General features: G+C 44.5%; 4 protein-coding genes across 4 annotated transcripts; 2 read left to right on the top strand and 2 right to left on the bottom strand.

Annotated features, from left to right (window-relative positions):
• Positions 1-11: 11 nt before the first annotated feature.
• Positions 12-5,869, bottom strand: vps37c (VPS37C subunit of ESCRT-I). The gene is made up of 5 exons (XM_062478432.1): positions 5,357-5,869; positions 4,832-4,940; positions 4,468-4,639; positions 3,331-3,413; positions 12-3,064 (listed from the first exon to the last, which is right to left on the bottom strand). Exons 2-5 carry the CDS (start codon positions 4,922-4,924, stop codon positions 2,354-2,356), a joined length of 1,059 nt encoding a protein of 352 aa, XP_062334416.1. The 5' UTR covers positions 4,925-4,940; positions 5,357-5,869; the 3' UTR covers positions 12-2,353.
• Positions 5,870-7,914: 2,045 nt separating this feature from the next.
• Positions 7,915-10,873, bottom strand: si:dkey-9i23.16 (uncharacterized protein LOC571915 homolog). The gene is made up of 6 exons (XM_062478445.1): positions 10,655-10,873; positions 9,711-9,825; positions 9,392-9,505; positions 9,070-9,126; positions 8,724-8,888; positions 7,915-8,486 (listed from the first exon to the last, which is right to left on the bottom strand). Exons 2-6 carry the CDS (start codon positions 9,780-9,782, stop codon positions 8,379-8,381), a joined length of 516 nt encoding a protein of 171 aa, XP_062334429.1. The 5' UTR covers positions 9,783-9,825; positions 10,655-10,873; the 3' UTR covers positions 7,915-8,378.
• A 49-nt stretch (positions 10,874-10,922) lies between these two features.
• tmem176 (transmembrane protein 176) lies at positions 10,923-13,154 on the top strand. Its single transcript, XM_062478443.1, has 7 exons — positions 10,923-11,074; positions 11,360-11,498; positions 11,607-11,717; positions 11,821-11,877; positions 11,980-12,132; positions 12,455-12,574; positions 12,787-13,154. Exons 2-7 carry the CDS (start codon positions 11,373-11,375, stop codon positions 12,868-12,870), a joined length of 651 nt encoding a protein of 216 aa, XP_062334427.1. The 5' UTR covers positions 10,923-11,074; positions 11,360-11,372; the 3' UTR covers positions 12,871-13,154.
• Positions 13,155-14,879: 1,725 nt separating this feature from the next.
• On the top strand, positions 14,880-17,751 carry tmem109 (transmembrane protein 109). Its single transcript, XM_062478439.1, has 3 exons — positions 14,880-15,272; positions 15,524-15,626; positions 16,938-17,751. The coding sequence occupies exons 1-3, from the start codon at positions 15,036-15,038 to the stop codon at positions 17,303-17,305; spliced, it is 708 nt and encodes a 235-aa protein (XP_062334423.1). The 5' UTR covers positions 14,880-15,035; the 3' UTR covers positions 17,306-17,751.
• The last annotated feature ends 1,105 nt before the right edge of the window (positions 17,752-18,856 follow it).

Below are 18,856 nucleotides of genomic sequence, written 5' to 3' on the forward strand. Positions count from 1 at the left end.
GCCCCACCCCACCCCCCTGGACCATCAGCACTGCTGGCTCAATGTCAAATTACCTGATAGTTTACCAACAGCTAACAAGTAGCTAGTGATCAATCAATTAAGGGCACTGATTGGCCAGAGAGTTCCGTCTCGTGGTTAAAACAAGCTCTCCGATTGGTGGCGTGTTCCTTGGCGGTGTAGCAGGTTCGGTACCACTTAGTGCACTTAGTGTCGACAAAGTTTAATATAAAGGGGGGGGCCACCAACACATGATTACTAGATTTGAGTGACTGATCGTGGGCCATGGATTAATGGGTGATTGATTAGCTTAGCGTGGTGAGAACCAGCAGTGCTGTGATCCTACAGGTCAGTGGATACCAGGACCAGTGCTGGGGATTGTTGTAGTGGGATTGCACTCGTTTCCAGCCTACCCCAGTCAGACAGACTAGTCAAGCCGATAAAAAAGGCCCTACATAGCAGCTACATAAGGCCTCCATGGTCTCCATAGGGCAGTGGCCTCATAGTAGTAACAGTGCGTTTACATTACATTTGTAACACATGCTCAGTGAGACTGCCCACCCTCCTGGGAGGGGTCTGCATAGAAAGAGAGAGAGGAGCATGGCCTATGATGTCAATGAGGTGCACCAGCCCTGGAGAGACAATGGGAGTTAGATGTGGTCAAGGCCTTATGTAGCTTGGTACTCTCACCCTTCAGCCCCGATGCCAACCCCTCCAAGCCCCTTCTGCGACCCCCCCCACCCCCCCCCCCACCCCCTACCTCCCATTCCCATCTAGACCCGGGCCCAAGTCATGTTTGAAATCCTCTCGAGATTTTCTTCAGCAATTGCTCAGGTCTGCCTGCCTGGCTGGCTGGCTGGCTGGGTCAGGTGGATAGGGTCTGAGCATTTTTGGTAACAGCCTTTTGATTTTATTGTGCCAGGCAGGAACAATCGAACACATATCACAAATCAGAGATAACTGAGGTGATTCCAGACAGTACTTGGCTCCTGTGCTCACTAGAGCAGGAAGATATGTCAACATGATAACCTTTCCCTTGTTACAAGCACATGTAGTAGTATCAGGTTCTGTTCTGTTATCATTCTATACAATTCATTTATATTCTCATATATGATAATGAACTTATAGAAATAAAACTATTTTCTCGTTATCATTGTCAAGCATCAGTTCATTTCAACAAGCAGATTGTGGGGGAGGGAGGGAGAGGGACTGAACGAGGGGGGGTGAGGGGGGGTGAGGGGGGGTGAGGGGGGGTGAGGTCAAAACAGAGTTGAAAGGAATGAGGCGAGAAGAAAGTGTGTGTGAGAGAAAGGAGTGAGGGGTGATGGAGGAGGAGCACAGTGAGCAGACGTCAACACACACACACACACACACACACAACACACACACACACACATAACACGCACACAACACACACATAACACGCACACACACACAGGAGTCCGTCACACCCCACGCCTGACGGGACAACTTCCCTCACCACCGCCAGGAAACTTCACACCACACAGACATGACCGAGGAGAGGGGTGAACGAGGGATGACAACATGCAGAAGTAGAAGGAGAAAGGGGGGGGGGGGGAGCAATAAAAGCAACAGAAAGGAGAGCAGGGCAAGCCTTCCAGTCTGCTGACGGATGACATGCGCAGAGATCTTAATGCAGAGTGCGCCTGGGCTTCTGAACACGGAAACACAACACAGGGTGAACGACTGAATTATGAAGGAGCTAACATCTCTGCACTGTAATGATACTTTGCCTTAGAAGAGCGGGAGGCTGCTGTGATGCACCAACGACACAAATAACGTGTGCATTGTCATGTGTCCGGGCCATCTAGCGGCCATGGAGTGTGTGTGTGTTGAAAACAAGGATGTGCATGTGGAAATATGTTGCACATCCACTCGTATCACTTCTTGTGTCTGTGGAAGACACACACACACGACATAGGGGTTGTGCCGTGTGACCTATGTGTTAAATAAGGTCCGACAGATTGCTTTAGAGCTTCATGAACACACACACACACAGAAACACACACACACACACAGAAACACACACACACACACAGGGGCAATAGGCAGCACCCACAACAACACCCAGAAGCAACAACAGGACCTGAGACTGCGGCAGAGCAATGGAGAGGAGGGAGAGAGGAGGGCGAGAGAGATTGAAAGGAGATGGAGTGTGTGAGAAGTGAGTCAAGTGTTCAAATAAAAGATAAAGCCATAAGTAAAAGAGCCGTGGAGATACAGAACAAACAGCTTGTGCCTTCGTGATGACAGAGAGTGAGAGGAGGATGAAAGGAGGATGAGAAGGGAGGAGACAGGAAAAGAAAGGAGAAAGGAGACCAGATGAGGAGGAGATTCAGGAGTAGGGCTGGGGTACTCCGTATCCAGGCCGATACATTGGCCTCCCTGTGGGGGACTGAGTGCTGGGCAGGCCGGGACCAGTGGGGTAGCTGTACCCCCCTCCGTAGGGGTAGGCTGAGGGGTAGGGGCCGGCGTTAGGGGGGCCGTACTGCCTGAACGCTGGGCCGGGGGGGCCGGGAAAAGTGGGCTGGGTGGGGTAGGGGCAGGCGGGGGGCCCGAAGCCAGGCCGCGCAGCGTAGCCGGCCGCAGGGGTGAAGGGTGAGCCGGGGCTGGGGTAAGGAGGAAATTGAGCAGGGGGATTGGCCGGGCCTTGGCCTGGACCCCCAGAGGCGGCGGACGGGGCTGGGTTTGGAGGGGAGACAGGGTAAGGGGTATAAGGGAGGGCGGCGCCTGCACCGGCATTCGGCGTGGCATTCTGGAAGCTGCTGTGATTGGCCGGCTGGGAACCCGGGGCCGGTGCTGGCTGATGATGCGTTTGGTTATTCCATGGCGATGGTGTTGAGGGGTCCTGACTGGCTGATGCTTGTGATGATGTCATGGCGCCCTGGGCGGCGTCGGAGGCGGCGTCTTCACTCTTCTGTCGGAGCATGTCCTGCAGCTTCTCAATCCGCACTCGTCTCTTGTGAGCGAGGGAGCGGAGGGCGAGGAAACGCTCGAGGAACGTGTCGAGAGGAAGAGCGCCGTCCAGGAACTCGTCTGCCAGCGCCTGGTACAGGGGGATGAACACAGGAAGACAAGCAAAGAAAGACTAAATGAGACACGGAGGAGTGCCCTTGCTCTATACATTTTTGTACGTCTCTTTGGATCAACGCATTACAAGAATCAATGTATGTATGTAATCAATATGCTTCCATATTGGTCATGCTATACAGTACAGGTAAGTATTACACTATAAATACCGGAAGATGGAGAAAGAGAGAAAGCGAGCGAGAGAGATATGAGATAGAGAGATGTGTGGCGTGTGCTTGGCACCTCAGACTCGGCCTCTGTGTTGGCGCCCTCTGTCTGCAGCCTGGTGAACAGCCCCTCCGGAGACACTTGGCCCACAATCCCGTCTGGAGAGATGGAGAGACGGAGGAGGTTAAGGTTGGAGGGAAGAGTCGGCAGAAGAGGGTGATAGGATGGGAAGGGGAGAAGTAAGAGGAGGGATGAGGGAAGACGTGAGGAGATGGTAACCGTAGAGACGCGGATGCGGAGGCAGTAGAAAGAGGAGTCAGGTGGCTGAGCGGTTAGGGAAGCGGGCTAGTAATCAGAAGGTTGCCAGTTCGATTCCCGGCCGTGCCAAATGACGTTGTGTCCTTGGGCAAGGCACTTCACCCTACTTGCCTCGGGGAGAATGTCCCTGTAATTACTGTAAGTCGCTCTGGATAAGAGCGTCTGATAAATGACTAAATGTAAAGAGACATGACAGATTAAAGAGGACGAAATCGTGTGCGAGAGGAAGAAAAGGGAGAAGAGGATGATGAACAGAAACCGAGATGGTAAAGAAGGAATACACGAAGGAGGGAGAACGAGAGGGAGAGCAAGAAGAAGAACAAAAAAGAGAGAGAGAGAGTTAGCTAGCTAAAGAGAAAGAACAAATGATTTCACCTCCCACACAAAGCCGTGTAGTGCCAGGAATTATGTCTCTGTCGAGATTTAGTGCTGGAAAAACACATGCAGCACACACACGCCTTCCACACACACGTGGGCGCGCTCACATGCGGCATGGGTTGTTTCCTGTTAAAGCGCTTATGGTGGTGGAACTGGAGCTGACACAGCCGTCTCCAAGGAGACCCTGGCAGCCGAACGGCACCGTGTGTGTGTGTTTGTTGAAAGACCAACTGTAAATGAACTAAGTAGGACATCTCTTTCCACACACACACACACAGTTATGTCCCTCTCTATTCACTTTCATGCTTCGATCTGCCTCTCACCTCCCATCCATACATCTCTCCATCCATCCCATACCCATCTGTTCTCCATCCCATGCTCCCTCCGCCTCCCACCCTGCCATCCATTCCTCCATCCACCGCTCCATCCCGTCCCCCGTCCCCACATCTAGGTCTATCTCTCCATACATCCCTTGATCGATCTCTCCATCCCTTGCCCTCTCCCATCTCTCCTCACCTCTGAGACTGCAGTGCTGTCTGTAGGCATCTCTGACGCTCTCCAGTTGGGAGTACCTCTCCACCAGCCTCTCCCTCTGCTTCTCCAGAGCAGGCTTCACGTCCAGGTTCTGCTCAGCCAGGCTGCGGTTTGAGGCTAGAGCCATCTCTCTCTCCAGCTGTATGTTCTGGATCTGGGGGAGGGAGAGAGAGGAGAGAGAGAGAGGAGAGAGAGGAGAGAGAGAGCAGAAGGAACAGGAGATAAAGGAGGGAGAGAAAGAGATAGAGAATGAGAATCCTCACAGATGAGTCATTTTAGGAGAGGCTCCTATTGTAACCCTACTCAATACCGACTGAGGGAACAGTGATGGAGGTGTGTCTGTTACCTCATCTGATTCCAATGCCATAGACTCCACCCTATCTGCGTTGTCCAGCAGCTCCTCGAGCTCGGATTGGCTGAGGTCCTGAAGCTTGTCCATTGATTTGCCAGGTCAGCTGTAGGTCACATTAAAAGGGGAAATCACTGGATGTCAAGATGCGATTTGACACTAACCACACAGATTGAGGCACCAAACAGAAAATAAAAATACATAATGAATGACTAATGTGTACACAAATTTTATTTTCCACCATGATTCTAAATTCCTTGATTTTATGTAACTTATCATGCAAGACAAGACACTAATTTAACAAGAAATTATGATAGCTTGTAAGTTCACCCACGAAGCTGTCTTTCTTGTTAAAGAGGATCCTATTACAAAGCTAGCTGGTTTGACATCAATGCTAAACATGTTTCAGGAACATATTGTACGCCAAAACAAATTAGATTAGAAAATGAATGCGGATAGTTTACATTTAGTCATTTTTAGTCATTTACGTTTACGATATATAAACTCTAATAAGGTACTTACGTGGTGCTAGCAAATCAAATAGGTTGTGACAGTGCACACATTGACTGGCATCAACCAGCGACTGGTGACAGGTGACGACGAAATAGGGACGGAAGCCCTGACCTGAACCAGATAAGATGCAAGGCAATCCCTAAAAGAAAAAAATCAGATTGCTATCGCTATCCAAGCAAGCTAGTTTAGTAAACTAACTAAGCGAGTAGCCAGTGGTTTAGTCACACGGTCCCGTGTGCAAATGACAACAACAATCGGTTTGGCTATGATGACAGGCACTGGCTAGCGTCAACTTCGGAGGGAAGCCAGCCTTTCGCGATTAAAATCCTTATCCAACGATATTAGTCGGTCGTGTGGACCTAAGACAGATGCTGTTATTATTAACAGCAATTTATATTGATGTCTCCTCGACAATATTCATCAAAACCGAGTGAAATTAAAGAGGTTTCAAGCGCTAAAAATAGGAAAGTTTCACTTCATACTGACAGAATCTCTGCCATTTTGAGAATGACTCACTCTATCTCCTCGAGGGGGTGGTCAAGCTTATGGTCAACACGATGACTTCGGAGAATATCAACAATTTGCTATGTTGATTTATGAACGATAATATAACAGGAATTCTGCTCATTTCTTGACCCGATGGAGAAATCCTTATATTAACAAAATGACAACCTTAGCAATTTACCTATGTCCTGGAATAATGGTATGATCCATGGCTCAGCTGATTGTAAGGGAAACCCCTACATGACAGAACTCTACCTTAACGCCAGAAGGGAGGAACCTGAAAACTAAACATTGGAACATTTGTGTCAATGGCAAATATTTGTTAAGTTCCTGGCCTTCTAACACGACTGCTTGCGAAGAAACTTAACAAGGCTCTATAAATTAAAAAGATTTATAATAAACCAAGTGGAGGACAAATTCATGGAAAGAACATTATGCTCAAAGAAATACGCCTATATAATTTTGCTTTTATAGCATTTTTTACAGCATTTTAACACAATTAATAGAAATCCAAAATCACATTTTCATTATTTCAAAAAGTTTATTATATAAGTAGTTATTCCGTATATAAACAGAAAAAACATAACAGGAATAGGCTATACTGTGGGTGTTTTTTTATGAGAAAAGAGTCGAAGGTATAAAAATTTGTAATTAGGTAAATGTACGTGTGTGCAAAGCCGGTGTTGTGGCAAAAAGAGACTTTCTGCCAAGATACTGGCGTCCGCAGGCGTATGGAGCTAAATCAGGGCCAAATGTTTTGTTAATTCGAAAAAAAAATCTTTAGTCGAAAAACTAAAGCTTGACATTGAAAATGTAAGTTTTGGTCGAAAACTTGAAAAATAAAACCATGTATTCAAAGAAAAAATAAGTGTACCAATTTTTTTTCAGGTTGAATAATATTTCGATGAAATGTTTGAATAATTTTGAATAAGTTATTAATTTTCAATTTTCACTTTCATATTTTCACATAGTTTCACATTTCATGTTTTCAGATTCAAAACATTTTTTTTACGGCTTCAATTTTTTTTTTTGAGTTTCTGTTTTTTTTTTCGAGTTTCCGTTTTGTTTTTGTTTTTTTCAGGTTTTTTTTTTTTTGTTTCAGACTTTTGGCCCCGATTTTGCGTAGGGGGCGTGGCTTCAACTCAGAGGCGGTAATTATGAGTGACAGCCTAACAAAGAGGCAGAAGACTCGGCTGTTGGCATGGCGTCCGCTCCGCCAAGGCAACAGGCTGGCGCCAGCGCACAGGTAAGACATTAGCCTTTTTGAATAGATACTTTGGGACATCCCCGGACATTGGGACATCCCCGGACATCCCCGCAGTGGCATTTTTTTGTCATTAACACATAAAGGGGAAAATAGGTGGACAGCTGGACAAAGCTGGAAATTAAGCATCGCTAGCACTAAAGTTAGCATTAACTAACGTTAGCTTCACACTTCAGTATAGTACTGTACGTACAGTAGCGGGTGTTTTTACAGTCAGTCAAGCTCAGTTCTTTTTTTTTTACTTTAACGTGTAGTGTAACCTAGTGTCTTTGTTAACCTCTGTTTAGTGTGTAAAACGTAATTTATCAGGCCAGAGCATTAATGTAAAGTTGTATTTGTCTATTCTATTCTAGGAACAAATGAAAAGAGACCTTCTTCAGACACTTTTAACAAAACTGTAAATAGTTCACATCCAGCGGGAGTCTTCGTGTGGCCCGGGACAGAAAGGAGGAAAGACAAAAGTCTGAAAAAAAAAAAAAAAAAACTGAAACTCAAAAAAAAAAATTTGAAGCCGTAAAAAAAAAGTTTTGAATCTGAAAACATGAAATGTGAAACTATGTGAAAATATGAAAGTGAAAATTGAAAATTAATAACTTATTCAAAATTATTCCAAAATTTCATCGAAATATTATTCAACCTGAAAAAAAAATTGGTACACTTATTTTTTCTTTGAATACATGGTTTTATTTTTCAAGTTTTCAACCAAAACTTACATTTTCAATGTCAAGCTTTAGTTTTTCGACTAAAGATTTTTTTTTCGAATTAACAAAACATTTGGCCCTGATTTAGCTCCATACAGGCACTGTATCGCCCAGTGTATCCAGCTGCTTGTATCTGGGTCAAACAGTGCGAACATACAAATACAGGTAACTTTATGTCCATGGTAAGAAAAAAAACGTGTCTTTGTGAAACTTAAACGTTTCTTGTAACGAATGTGGCAAAAGAAGTGTAGTGTAGCGTGATCAGGCATTACATTTACAGGATTATAGGCAATACTAAAGTTTGTTCCTGATGTTTTGTATGTGTTTGGTGTGTCTTTCGTTGTTAAATGCCTATATTTGGAAACTAGATACACCTCTTTTACAATTATGAGTGCATTATTTCACCTGTTCTGTGCCCTGGATATAACCAATCCAGTCCTTTTTACCAGTTTAAATATCTTTACTGGGGACGGGTATCAGTTTTTGTCAGAACGTCACTTTTTGGTGTGTGTGATTGCATTTGTGCATTGGATGTGTGTATGGGATTATATGCGCCTGTATGTCAGTAACCCTTAAGAGCTTTGTAACTGGAGACGGAGAGGAGAGAGTGAAGAACCAGAGCGCCGATGTTGTAGAACAGCAGCAGCACGTTCACCGCAGTAAAGAACGTCTGGAAGAGAGATGGAGGACACAATGACAGAATGATACAAAGACCTCCCGCCCACAGGTGTGATAAAAAAAAAACGGTTGAACTCACTCTTCATTTGAAATATAATGCTTTCTGATTAGTTGTTGGTTTAGTTGGCTAAAGCGGTCTTTAAGGACAAATTAACATCTGTCTGACAGTTCTTACTGTCTTTCAAACAAACACACACACTATTTAAACACACATGTAAAAGACACTTACTTCAAGGTAGTCCGAGGGACACTGAGTTCTATTCCAGGGTTGGTTGTGAACATTTTCACAGCGTTCAGGCTCAGGCTCCAGGGACACTATGGAGACCACATAGACACAGAATGCCAGCATCGCCCCCAACAGGCCGGCTATGTTACTGTAGGCACATCCTTTTAACTGTGATGGGGAGAGGAGTTGATCAAATAAAAATGTATCATAGCCCTTTTTTACAAGAAATATCAAAGAGATGAAGCAGAGGGGAAATGTGGGGAGGGACCAGGAGAGGAGGGACGAGAAGGGAGATTTAGCAGGCTTCTAAAAATGTGATGACATTTCCCACCACTGTTGAACATCTTACCAGCTGTCTGTTGGGGCTTTTCTCATTGGCTACAACAAATGCTCCCGCTGCCACAATCTAACAGAGAACGAGAAGAGAAAGAAAGAGGCAGATAGGAGAGAAAGGAAAGAATGTGAAAGAGAGTAGGAATAATAGTCCTAATTTACCCTAAAAGTAAGTTCTGATTTGAGGTGAACCAATGAAAAGACCTAATGCAGGGGTTCCCAATCCTGGTCCTCAGGCCTGAGGACCAGGATTGGGAACCCCTGACTTAATGGACCAGGAAATTATGTAATTATCAGGAGGCAGGCCGAACATGGCTTCTAACCTATCAGGAGCTCACCACAAAACCGATGAAGAGTGGGACCAGGAAAGAGTGTTTTGGCAGGCTGATGGGCATGTGGTAGAGTGGCACAGAGAGCAGCACCTGGAAGAGCCCCAGCAGGATTGTCACCACCTGGTGGACACATACAGAACTGCACCTCAGAGTCTGCTCTCTGATTGGCAGTCACCAGAGCTACATAATGGAGTTCGGTACAGATTGGTACTTTCAGGTGAGACATAAAATAGGCATACAGCTAATACAGCCACGATCCAGGTCTATAACACTATAAAATGTGTGTGTGTGTGCGCGTTCGTGTGCGTGCGAATGTGTGTCTTACGCCAGCAGCCTCAGGATCGAAATGCAGGAAAAGACGTTGCAGCCTGGGGCCAGCTGGTTCCCCCGACGCCATGATCCTAGAGAAGAAAGGAGAGTGGCAGGGGGCAGAGAGGAGACTAGAGGAGAGCAGTGGTACACAGAGGAGAAGAGAAGCAAGAGGGAAACACAACTGTCAGACACCACTGATGAAGATTCTGCATGAGCAGACACTGTCCATCTGCTTTGCTCTCTGAGTGCAAAGGTCAAGATCAATTTCCAGAGCTGGTTCCAGAAGAAGAAAAAACGTTGTGGCTGTTGTTGACAGAAAAGCAGTGAGTGTACACGGTTGAAAAGAGAGAGAGAAGGGACAGAGAAAAGAGTGTTTCTTAATGAAAACCATGTGTCTACATTCCCTAGGAAATATTGGAATGCTGCTATATGAGAAACGGATGTGAGGGAGGAGAAAGGAGGAGGAGCCAAAGATGGAGGACAATGCAGGAGACAGGGAGGACTAGAGGGAGAGGGAGGACAGGACAGAATGAAGCGGGGGTGGAGGTGATGGGGGGGGAGGTATTGACAACGAAAGACTCCAAATTAGTTCCTTACTGTTCCTTCTAGAATTATTTATATATATTTTTTAAATGGTTGAATAGCAGATCTATAGGGTGAAGATGATAATCTGATCTCCAGTACATTTACATGGATAGGAGTCCAGTACATTTAAAACTAAACTGACGCTGCGTCACAATAATTGAAGATCAGCATGATGCCCCATAAATTAAATAGCAAAAACCTGTTGATAATGTTGTTTAAATCCATTAATCCTCATTACTGACGTGTTTATTTTTTCAAAGAAAGATTGATCATATCTAGCATAAACTCTTCATTTGTATTCGGAAGATAACGCAGTAATAACTTTCTTATAGTTTTCATTATCGTTCAGCGATGGATTTTGATTTATCCTACCTTTAACTGTTGACTGTATCTCAGTGGAAAGTGACTGCGAATACCAAAATAAGCGTGGTACTCTTCCTAAGGACCACTAAAGGTTTACAGTGGAACAGCCATTTCTTCTCCCAAACGTTGTGGGGTCTCTTGAAGGGAGGGGACGCTGCAATACAAGGACGTTCGTTTTGTGTCAACCACCGCGCAATGCTGGGCCACTTATCGAGTCCTTTGTACTCCCCCCTAAAGCTGTGTGAAAAACCAAACATCCCTATTATAGTAACATTATATTGATGCCAAAAAGCAGGCGGAGACTGACAAAAGTACATACTGACGTGACCGGGTTGCGAAATATATCACAGTTCGCTTTTCAAATTGCAACTTTCAGACACTTGGACCATTTAAACGATTTTTGTGTGTTTTTTACTCTTGAGAAGAAAGGTAAGATCATTATCCAAAACAAATGCGTATTGCGTAGGCAATAGCCTGGTGATAACAGTTTAATGTTTGACATATGACAGTCTGTTAAAATGAATAAATAGAACAATATTGTTTAAACTGTCCAGGATCATTCTGAGAATTCAGATTTGTTTTCTATCGACATCCTAACTGTAATTACGGAAAATACAAACACTAAACAAGGCCCAGCCTAACCCTAAAACGTAGAACCATCGGTCAGCTTGATTCGGGTGTGCATCGCACTAAATAACTCTCTATAATGAACAGAACTCCGGTACGAATGGCTGTGACGGTCTCGAGGGACCTGACCGTGAGCGTGACAACTGATATCAACGCGGATAAGTTGTTTGACAGAACGCAAGTGCTGAAAGCAAGCATCCAGAAAGGGGAGCCGAAGGCATTAGGAGTGAGATGCGCGCGGAGATGGCCATTCTTTAGTTCCATCATTGAAATACAATGGCTTGGTGGGCAATGCGAGTGCACATAATAAAGTGCGTGTTTGTGCATGTTTCAGGTCTCCCAGGTCATTTTGGGAGTGATTGTGATGTCCTACTCTATTCCCCTCCTCTTCACTGAGTTCACAGTGTGTGTGAACTTTGGTGTGCCCTGGTGGAGCGGTCTGTCGGTAACACACACACACACACATTCTCTCACCTCATTATCCTTCCCATGTCTTCTTAATTCCAATGCATATGATGCACTCTGATCACTTGTTTTTATGTCACTAGTTCATAGCAGCTGGGGCAGTCGCCATAAGGATGGATAAACACACTAATATGAAGATAGTGAGTCGAAGTACAACACACAAACTTCCCTACTTTCTTTATAGTCTTTCTCAATCTTGACCTTTGACCCCCCCTCCCCTCCCCTCCCTTCTCTGTGTCCAGGTAGGGGTGTGTTTGCTGATGACCAGTGCAGTCATCTTATTGTCCCTCCTAGCCCTCATCTTCTACGTGGTGGATCTCAGCATCAACCAGCAAATAACATGCCCAAAAGAGAAAGATGATGAAAGTGAATGTATTGACCAGGCACACAATGAGGTACTGTTGGGGCTGTAGTTCAATGTGTTAATGTGACGGCCCCCCCCCCCCCCCCCCTCCAAAAAAAGGCAATATAAAAAATATTCCTGGTCACACCTGTTCTAGTTTTGTGTTCTCTCCTTACATTGACATGTAGTCATTTAGAAAACACTCTTATCCAGAGTGACTTACAGTAAGTACAGGGACATTCCCCTGAGGCAAGTAGGGTGAAGTGCCTTGCCCAAGGACACATTTGGCACCGAAATGAATCGAACCGGCAACCTTCTGATTAATAGCCCGATTCCCTAACCGCTCAGCCATCTGACTCCCTGATTTCTCCCAGGAACTGAACAGGAGTCTAAAGTCATCACTTGTTCTCTTCACCATCATCCAGACCACCATCTCATGCATCCTCTCCATCAACCTCTTCAAGGAGAGAAGGAACATCGGACTGCATTACGACGTAAGAGATAAAGACAGTTGTCGCTGTAACATCACTTGCATCATTGTGTTGTTTATGTGTGTGGCTTGTCATCCAAGAGAAGAAGCATCTAAATGTGCTTGTCTTTCTGTTGCTCTCATTCCCTCCTCTTCCCCATCCCTTCTCTCTCTCTCTCTCTCTCTCTCTCTCTCTCTCTCTCTCTCTCTCTCTCTCTCTCTCTCTCCCCTCTCCAGTCTCTCACTCAAACTGTTCCCGCGACTCCAACAGACTCTGTGCTCCCTGACTTCAATCGACCTATCACAGCTAGTGACACGTAAATACTTTGGAACATTCCCCATTACAAGGCTGGCATCTTAAAGGAGATGATGGCGACTAACTTCCACCTCAGCCTCGAACTTTGATTGTTATTGACCTATAAACTGCTTCTGTGCCAAGATTCAATATGAGCACCATTATCATCTACAAACACACAATACTTGTTATTACGCCATGTGATTAAACATTAACGCCTTGTTTTCTATTTTTTTTGTAACTGATCAATACACATCATATTTTTTGTACGTTTATATTTTCATTAAAATAAACAGAGAATACATCAAAACGATTGCAGAAATGTCTTCTATTCTTCACCGTGGTGAAGCTTGGACATGTGGTCCTTCACCTTGATTTCTCCCCCTTTCCTGTTTATATTTGGTACGCACTAATCCACACCCCTCAGTGAATTCCAAAGTGGTTGAATTTGTGTAAAGTCATGCGCCAAGGCCAATCGTGAGCTTTGGAATCCTCAGAGGAGTGGAGGACACCACTATTCCAAGAACAGAATGGGGAGGGGGTATGAACATATGGGAGTCAGGTGGCTGAGCTGTGAGGGAATCGGGCTAGTAATCCGAAGGTTGCCAGTTCGATTCCCGGCCGTGCCAACTGACGTTGTGTCCTTGGGCAAGGCACTTCACCCTACTTGCCTCGGGGGAATGTCCCTGTACTTACTGTAAGTCGCTCTGGATAAGAGCGTCTGCTAAATGACTAAATGTAAATGTAAATAACAGGCTGGAACAATCTGGGAACCGCAGCAGCATTCAGCTGTTGACCCACTGACCTATTCCAGATTCATTTATTCCTTCACAGGCCCTTCCTCTTTCCCCACTTTATTCTGGATATTTGATGGAGTCCAGACTTCATGCAAAGAGACAAGGATTCTTTCATGCAGTTATCACAAGCACATTGTTCCTGGATCCTGGCACACACTCCATATCTGACACACACAGCCTGTTACTGTTACAGGCTCTCTTTTTCTCTCATTAAAAGGGAGATGAAGGCCTGCACCCCACACAGAACACTAACCATTGCTGGCAACTTTAGCTGCTTGTCTTTAACTTTGTATTTTTAGTAGGAACTGCAGCTGCCCTTACAAAGTACTCATGTTTTCATTTAGTGGTGTTTCGTCATATGACAGCACATGCAGTAAGAGTTGTGAATCAGAATAGTCAGAAAACATTCTGGCTTGCATAAACTACTGAAATAATGCTAAAGGATGTTATTGGAAATCTTGGTATTTTCGGTGTATTTGTTACACATTCTACGTATTGGCATACTTAAAGATGGTGTAGGCAATGTTGTTGAGAAGCACTTTGTCATATTGGCCGAAATAAACTTTACATCTTGATAGCAACCAATACATCTAAAGGTTTGACGGTAATATGAAATAAATCCGACATGTGTGGCCGTCGCAGGACTGTAATAAACACAATCATTAAGAGATTAATGATTGGACAGGCTACCTGTCTGTCTACCTACCTACCTGCACGCACTCTCCCCCTGCACTTGACTGATAACTGTACTGCTAACATTACCACAGCCAGCTGTTGATAGCTCACCAGCAATAAGTTAAAACTCAGTAGAATTTCCCAAATCTAATATGCTTGCTTGAAAGCATATTAGTATGAGTACTCACTCATATTAGTATGAGTACTCACCTTAGCCATGTTTATATTCATTATAATAATGTTGTGTGTGTTACATGTAAATGCGACATGAGGTTATTCAAAACATGCTTCTCTCTCAAGCTCTCTCTCTCTTGGACTAGTCTCCCGACAGCTCTGTAGTCAGGTAGTGCGTTCATGTGTTTCGTGGGAGTGGCTTTGAAGGGAGGGGGTGGGCAATTATGGGTTGAATCGTTTGGAATAGAAGCTAAAATAGTTATTTTAGCTAAACTTGCCTACACCAGCTTTAAGCTTAAAAAAACAGGCAATTTTTCACTTTCCTCTTCCGTACTGTAGATGGCAACCTTACGCCGAGTGCGTTCGCTGACGTTGCTTTTCCACTAAAGGGAAAGGAAAATTTTTGTCTGGTTTGGATACAGCCCCCTGGGAATTATATATTTGGTTGTACATACCAGTACCCCTTTTGTCTTTTTTAATTGTCACTGTTAGATGGTCTTTTTTTTACATTTTACTACGCTCTCAATACTTCGAACGCTCTCAAAATGGGTTGCTTGGCTTGCAGTGACGTGAAACCGAAAAAAGTGAACTTTCTACGTGTATTTTGCTTTTTTTGTTGTTTTCTATTCATGTTTACTTCTGGCCATAGTACGTTTGAGAAATCGTCCATGTATTCCGAACGGACGGGCGGTTTATGGGAAACACTCACCGATCTGTCCGAGGAAGCACATAGCTATGTAGTGCACCTTGTCGGTGCACGGACGCTAAAGGCTGTACAAAAGGTAAGAAAGCGTCGTTTGTAACTTAAAAGAATTACCAGCAGCTGTTTTATTAGTAAGAAAATAGCCAGTATATGCATGCATCAGGTAGGCCAGTGCGGTACAGGTAAGTATTTCCGGGTGAAATGGCACCTTAAGACAGCATTTATTGGTTCATGAGATTGTGATGGATACCATTGTTGACGTCCTTGTACTTCTGCCCCAGTACCCATTACAACTCATTCATTTGTCTCCCTGCCTCCCTCCTTCTCTAGAGTCTGTCTCAGGTGGTGTGGACTGTAGCTGGGGGGCTGGCCTCGGCGCTGACTGTGACTTCACAGTACCTGACACAACTTCTCAGGGCAGCAGGAGTGGAGGGTACAAACGTTATAAATAACATCCCATCAATCACCATCACCTGTGATACCCAATAACCTACAGGAAATTAGGCCATGCAAGTTAACCTAGTCACTGACAACTCTGTGCCGAACTACCCAAACACCACTCACACACAGTTCAGACAAACCAGTCCAACAAGTCCTTCAAAATGGTGTTGACGTTGCTATTATCCAAAGAGCTAGAGACCAGAGGGTATAAAGCAGAGGCGTTGTTAGACATAAAACTCTACTGGGGCACAGGCCCCTATTCATATCCCTTTTTTTCTTTTAAGCTTGCTGCGCACAATGCACTACTAGGCTATAGAAACTCCCCTTGCTTAACCCACTGTACAACAGTTCAGGGAGGCAAATATCAGCTTTGGCAGGGACATCAATAGTTAATGCGAGCGCACAATTTTTTTTTGCATTCATTTGAGTGCAAATACTGTTTTTTTGAGCTTCATGTAATATTGTTTTTATGTTTTAGTCAAAATAGATGATCGGTAGGCCTATTATTTAGAAACGATCTAAATGATAGGCCACATCAGATCTGATAGGCCAGATCAGATCTGATAGGCCAGATCAGATCTGATAGGCCAGATCAGATCTGATAGGCCAGATCAGATCTGATAGGCCAGATCAGATCTGATAGGCCAGATCAGAAGAGCGCACTGACATGGAATTCTGCGTGCATCCGTTTTTGTTTTTCAGTTAAACACTTTTACAAGCGTTGATTGGCATACTGCGTTTATTTTTTCCAGGATTATCAATCTAAATGAATGCACTGACTAATAAAGTAAATTGTTCAAACTCAAACTTTAGATTTTACTGGGGCACAGCAGATTTATACTGGGGCAAGTGCCCCAGTAAAAAGGGTCTAACGACGCCCCTGGTATAAAGGTGTATCCTAACTGACCTTCGAAATATGCAGTCTGCCCTGTCATGCCCTGCCCCACTGACTGACTGAGAGGAGATAATCTACGTCTGTATTGCACAACACATCCTGGTTGACATGAGACGAGGTTGTTGGCGTGGGAAGGCTGTTCATGAAGGTGCCCACAGATACATAAACTATTTTCACCTCATGGTTCAGTCATTAACGTCCAAACCTATAGAGTCCCTGGACAACTCTTCAGCTGAATGCGGCCGTCTATCAGTATGTGTGTTCCCTAATCAGATCCATGGAAAGGGAACATGGTGACTAGTAAAGAAACAAGGGTTTGAGACATACTAAATGTGTGGGGGGAAATTTAACTGTTCTTTTGTTCAATTAATTTCTCTTTTTCACTCCCTCCCTTTCTCTGTGCCCTAGTTGACTTGCATTTAGACCACATCACCCCCGAGAGTGTGGTTAATATTGGCCAGTGGGTTCTGCTGGCCCTCATTGGCTACTGGCTGCTGTCCATGGCCCTACGATTGGTTGCGTCCACACTGAGGCGGGTCTTGTGGCTGCTGAAACTGAGCGCGGTCTTGGGTCTGTTTGGCCTCATCCTGAGCGACAGCGACGCTGAGACACAGACCACTGCACTGCGATTGGCTGGCCTGGGGTGCCTCTGCATCTTATTGGGCATTGGACAGCCGGGGGCGGGCTCTGCAGTGAAGACCGCCCACCTGGAGGAACAAGTGAGAGCTTTGGAAAGACGAGTGAGAGAGATGGAGCGGAGGAGGATAGAGGAGTGAGGGATCGAACTGGAGAGGAAGATGGAGGGATGGAGAGGAATTGTGATATTGCAGAAGAGGAGAAAGGGTACTCTTGTTTAACTGTTCTTTATGTTCTGTAGTACAAAATAAAGTTCTTGGATTTGTAAAGTGTGAATAAAGCATTATTGACAGATACTGTCGACACCATAGGTTTGGTTTCTACTCTTTATTGTGGTGGATATGTATCTTCTAAAGTATATGGATGCTATTGATACACAGAATAAAAACGAATGGAACATTCTTTAGGAATATACACAGTGTTAAAAATCACTCCATTATACCTACTAGACCCGGGCACAGTTTGGATTACAGTGTATGTTTGATTTAGTCTACAAGGCACAGTTGAACCAGTGGATAAGGTGTGAAAGTGCTAACTGCATGCAAGAGGAAAAAAATCAAACACACCCCAGTCAGCTATTTGAAACCCCACCCAGGTCTGCTGCATCTGTGAAACTGCCGTTTTAGACCCCAGTAACAATGACATACAAGGCAAGACATATATTCATAAACACAAACAGTACATACTTCCTATGTTCTACAAGATTGGCAATTTATACAGTACATTAACTTTAAAGTATGAAAATAAATAAAAAGTGGTTGTTTTGCAGTTTCATACACGTAATACAATGAGTTTTCAAGACTGCGTCAAGGATTCTGGATCCTGATGAACACACCAGAAAATTACATAAACACAGGGTTGTCATGGAGAAAATGTATTATTGTGCGAAACAGTACACAGATGGATTGGTAGAGAAATATAGTGATATATACACACTGTGTATACAACGAGTTAGAATAGAACTGGAAATAAAGTAGTTTATTTGGTTTAACTTGAGATGTTTTGTATCACTGAAGAACCTGAAAGTATGGGATAGGTCGATGCAAAATAGCGGACACTAGGCCTAGTTTACACGTACACATATCCAGTCCTCTTAACACAGGAGGGGAGTGCACCTCAAGAAAGCATAAGAACATATGGAGAATGAAGGGTCACTGAGAGGTAGAATGCTGACTTCCTTGAAGACTAGCAAGTGCCATTGGGTCTTGGATAGTCTCAGTGGTGACAGGAATGTCGGCACGCTCCACACCTCAATCAGCCATCACCAATTGGCATCGTCAGGAATTTGTCGTGAAATTTCACTGGGCCCTATTGTATAGCCTATGTTGTTCATTAAACAGTCGCCACATAATCTCTCTTCATTCAGAAATTCCTGACTCCTGAATCTTCCCTTTCCTCCGCCATACGACAGTTCTGCACCATATTGAAGACGCTGGTTTGAGGATGAAACAGACTGCACACATTCCTGTCTTGGCCCTGACCAGTTGGTAATTTGAACATGTGTACATGTTGCCAAACAGCTAGAGACTAGAAGGCACCGTCTCCACAACTTCAGGGCTACTACTCCTCCTACTATCGAGACTCATCTGCATTTGAGACACATGTGCAGACATTTAATGGCTTGAGGTTCATCCGAGACGGATCGGCGGTAGAGACAACTACTTTGTCTGTAAACAAATAGTCTGTAATTC

The sequence above is a fragment of the Osmerus eperlanus genome, chromosome 14, assembly GCF_963692335.1.
Source record: "Osmerus eperlanus chromosome 14, fOsmEpe2.1, whole genome shotgun sequence".
Taxonomy (NCBI): domain Eukaryota; kingdom Metazoa; phylum Chordata; class Actinopteri; order Osmeriformes; family Osmeridae; genus Osmerus; species Osmerus eperlanus.

Coding starts and splice junctions, on each gene's coding strand:
- tmem176 (XM_062478443.1), top strand. CDS start 11,373: ATGGCTGTGACGGTCTCGAGGGACCTGACCGTGAGCGTGACAACTGAT. Junction 11,878..11,979: donor AACACACTAATATGAAGATA/GTGAGTCGAAGT, acceptor CTCTGTGTCCAG/GTAGGGGTGTGTTTGCTGAT. Junction 12,133..12,454: donor TTGACCAGGCACACAATGAG/GTACTGTTGGGG, acceptor GATTTCTCCCAG/GAACTGAACAGGAGTCTAAA.
- tmem109 (XM_062478439.1), top strand. CDS start 15,036: ATGGGTTGCTTGGCTTGCAGTGACGTGAAACCGAAAAAAGTGAACTTT. Junction 15,273..15,523: donor CGCTAAAGGCTGTACAAAAG/GTAAGAAAGCGT, acceptor CTCCTTCTCTAG/AGTCTGTCTCAGGTGGTGTG. Junction 15,627..16,937: donor CAGGGCAGCAGGAGTGGAGG/GTACAAACGTTA, acceptor TCTGTGCCCTAG/TTGACTTGCATTTAGACCAC.
- vps37c (XM_062478432.1), bottom strand. CDS start 4,924: ATGGACAAGCTTCAGGACCTCAGCCAATCCGAGCTCGAGGAGCTGCTG. Junction 4,640..4,831: donor TGGCATTGGAATCAGATGAG/GTAACAGACACA, acceptor TCCCTCCCCCAG/ATCCAGAACATACAGCTGGA. Junction 3,065..3,330: donor ACACAGAGGCCGAGTCTGAG/GTGCCAAGCACA, acceptor CCCCTGTACCAG/GCGCTGGCAGACGAGTTCCT.
- si:dkey-9i23.16 (XM_062478445.1), bottom strand. CDS start 9,782: ATGGCGTCGGGGGAACCAGCTGGCCCCAGGCTGCAACGTCTTTTCCTG. Junction 8,889..9,069: donor AAAGCCCCAACAGACAGCTG/GTAAGATGTTCA, acceptor TCCCCATCACAG/TTAAAAGGATGTGCCTACAG. Junction 8,487..8,723: donor GTCCCTCGGACTACCTTGAA/GTAAGTGTCTTT, acceptor TCTCTCTTCCAG/ACGTTCTTTACTGCGGTGAA.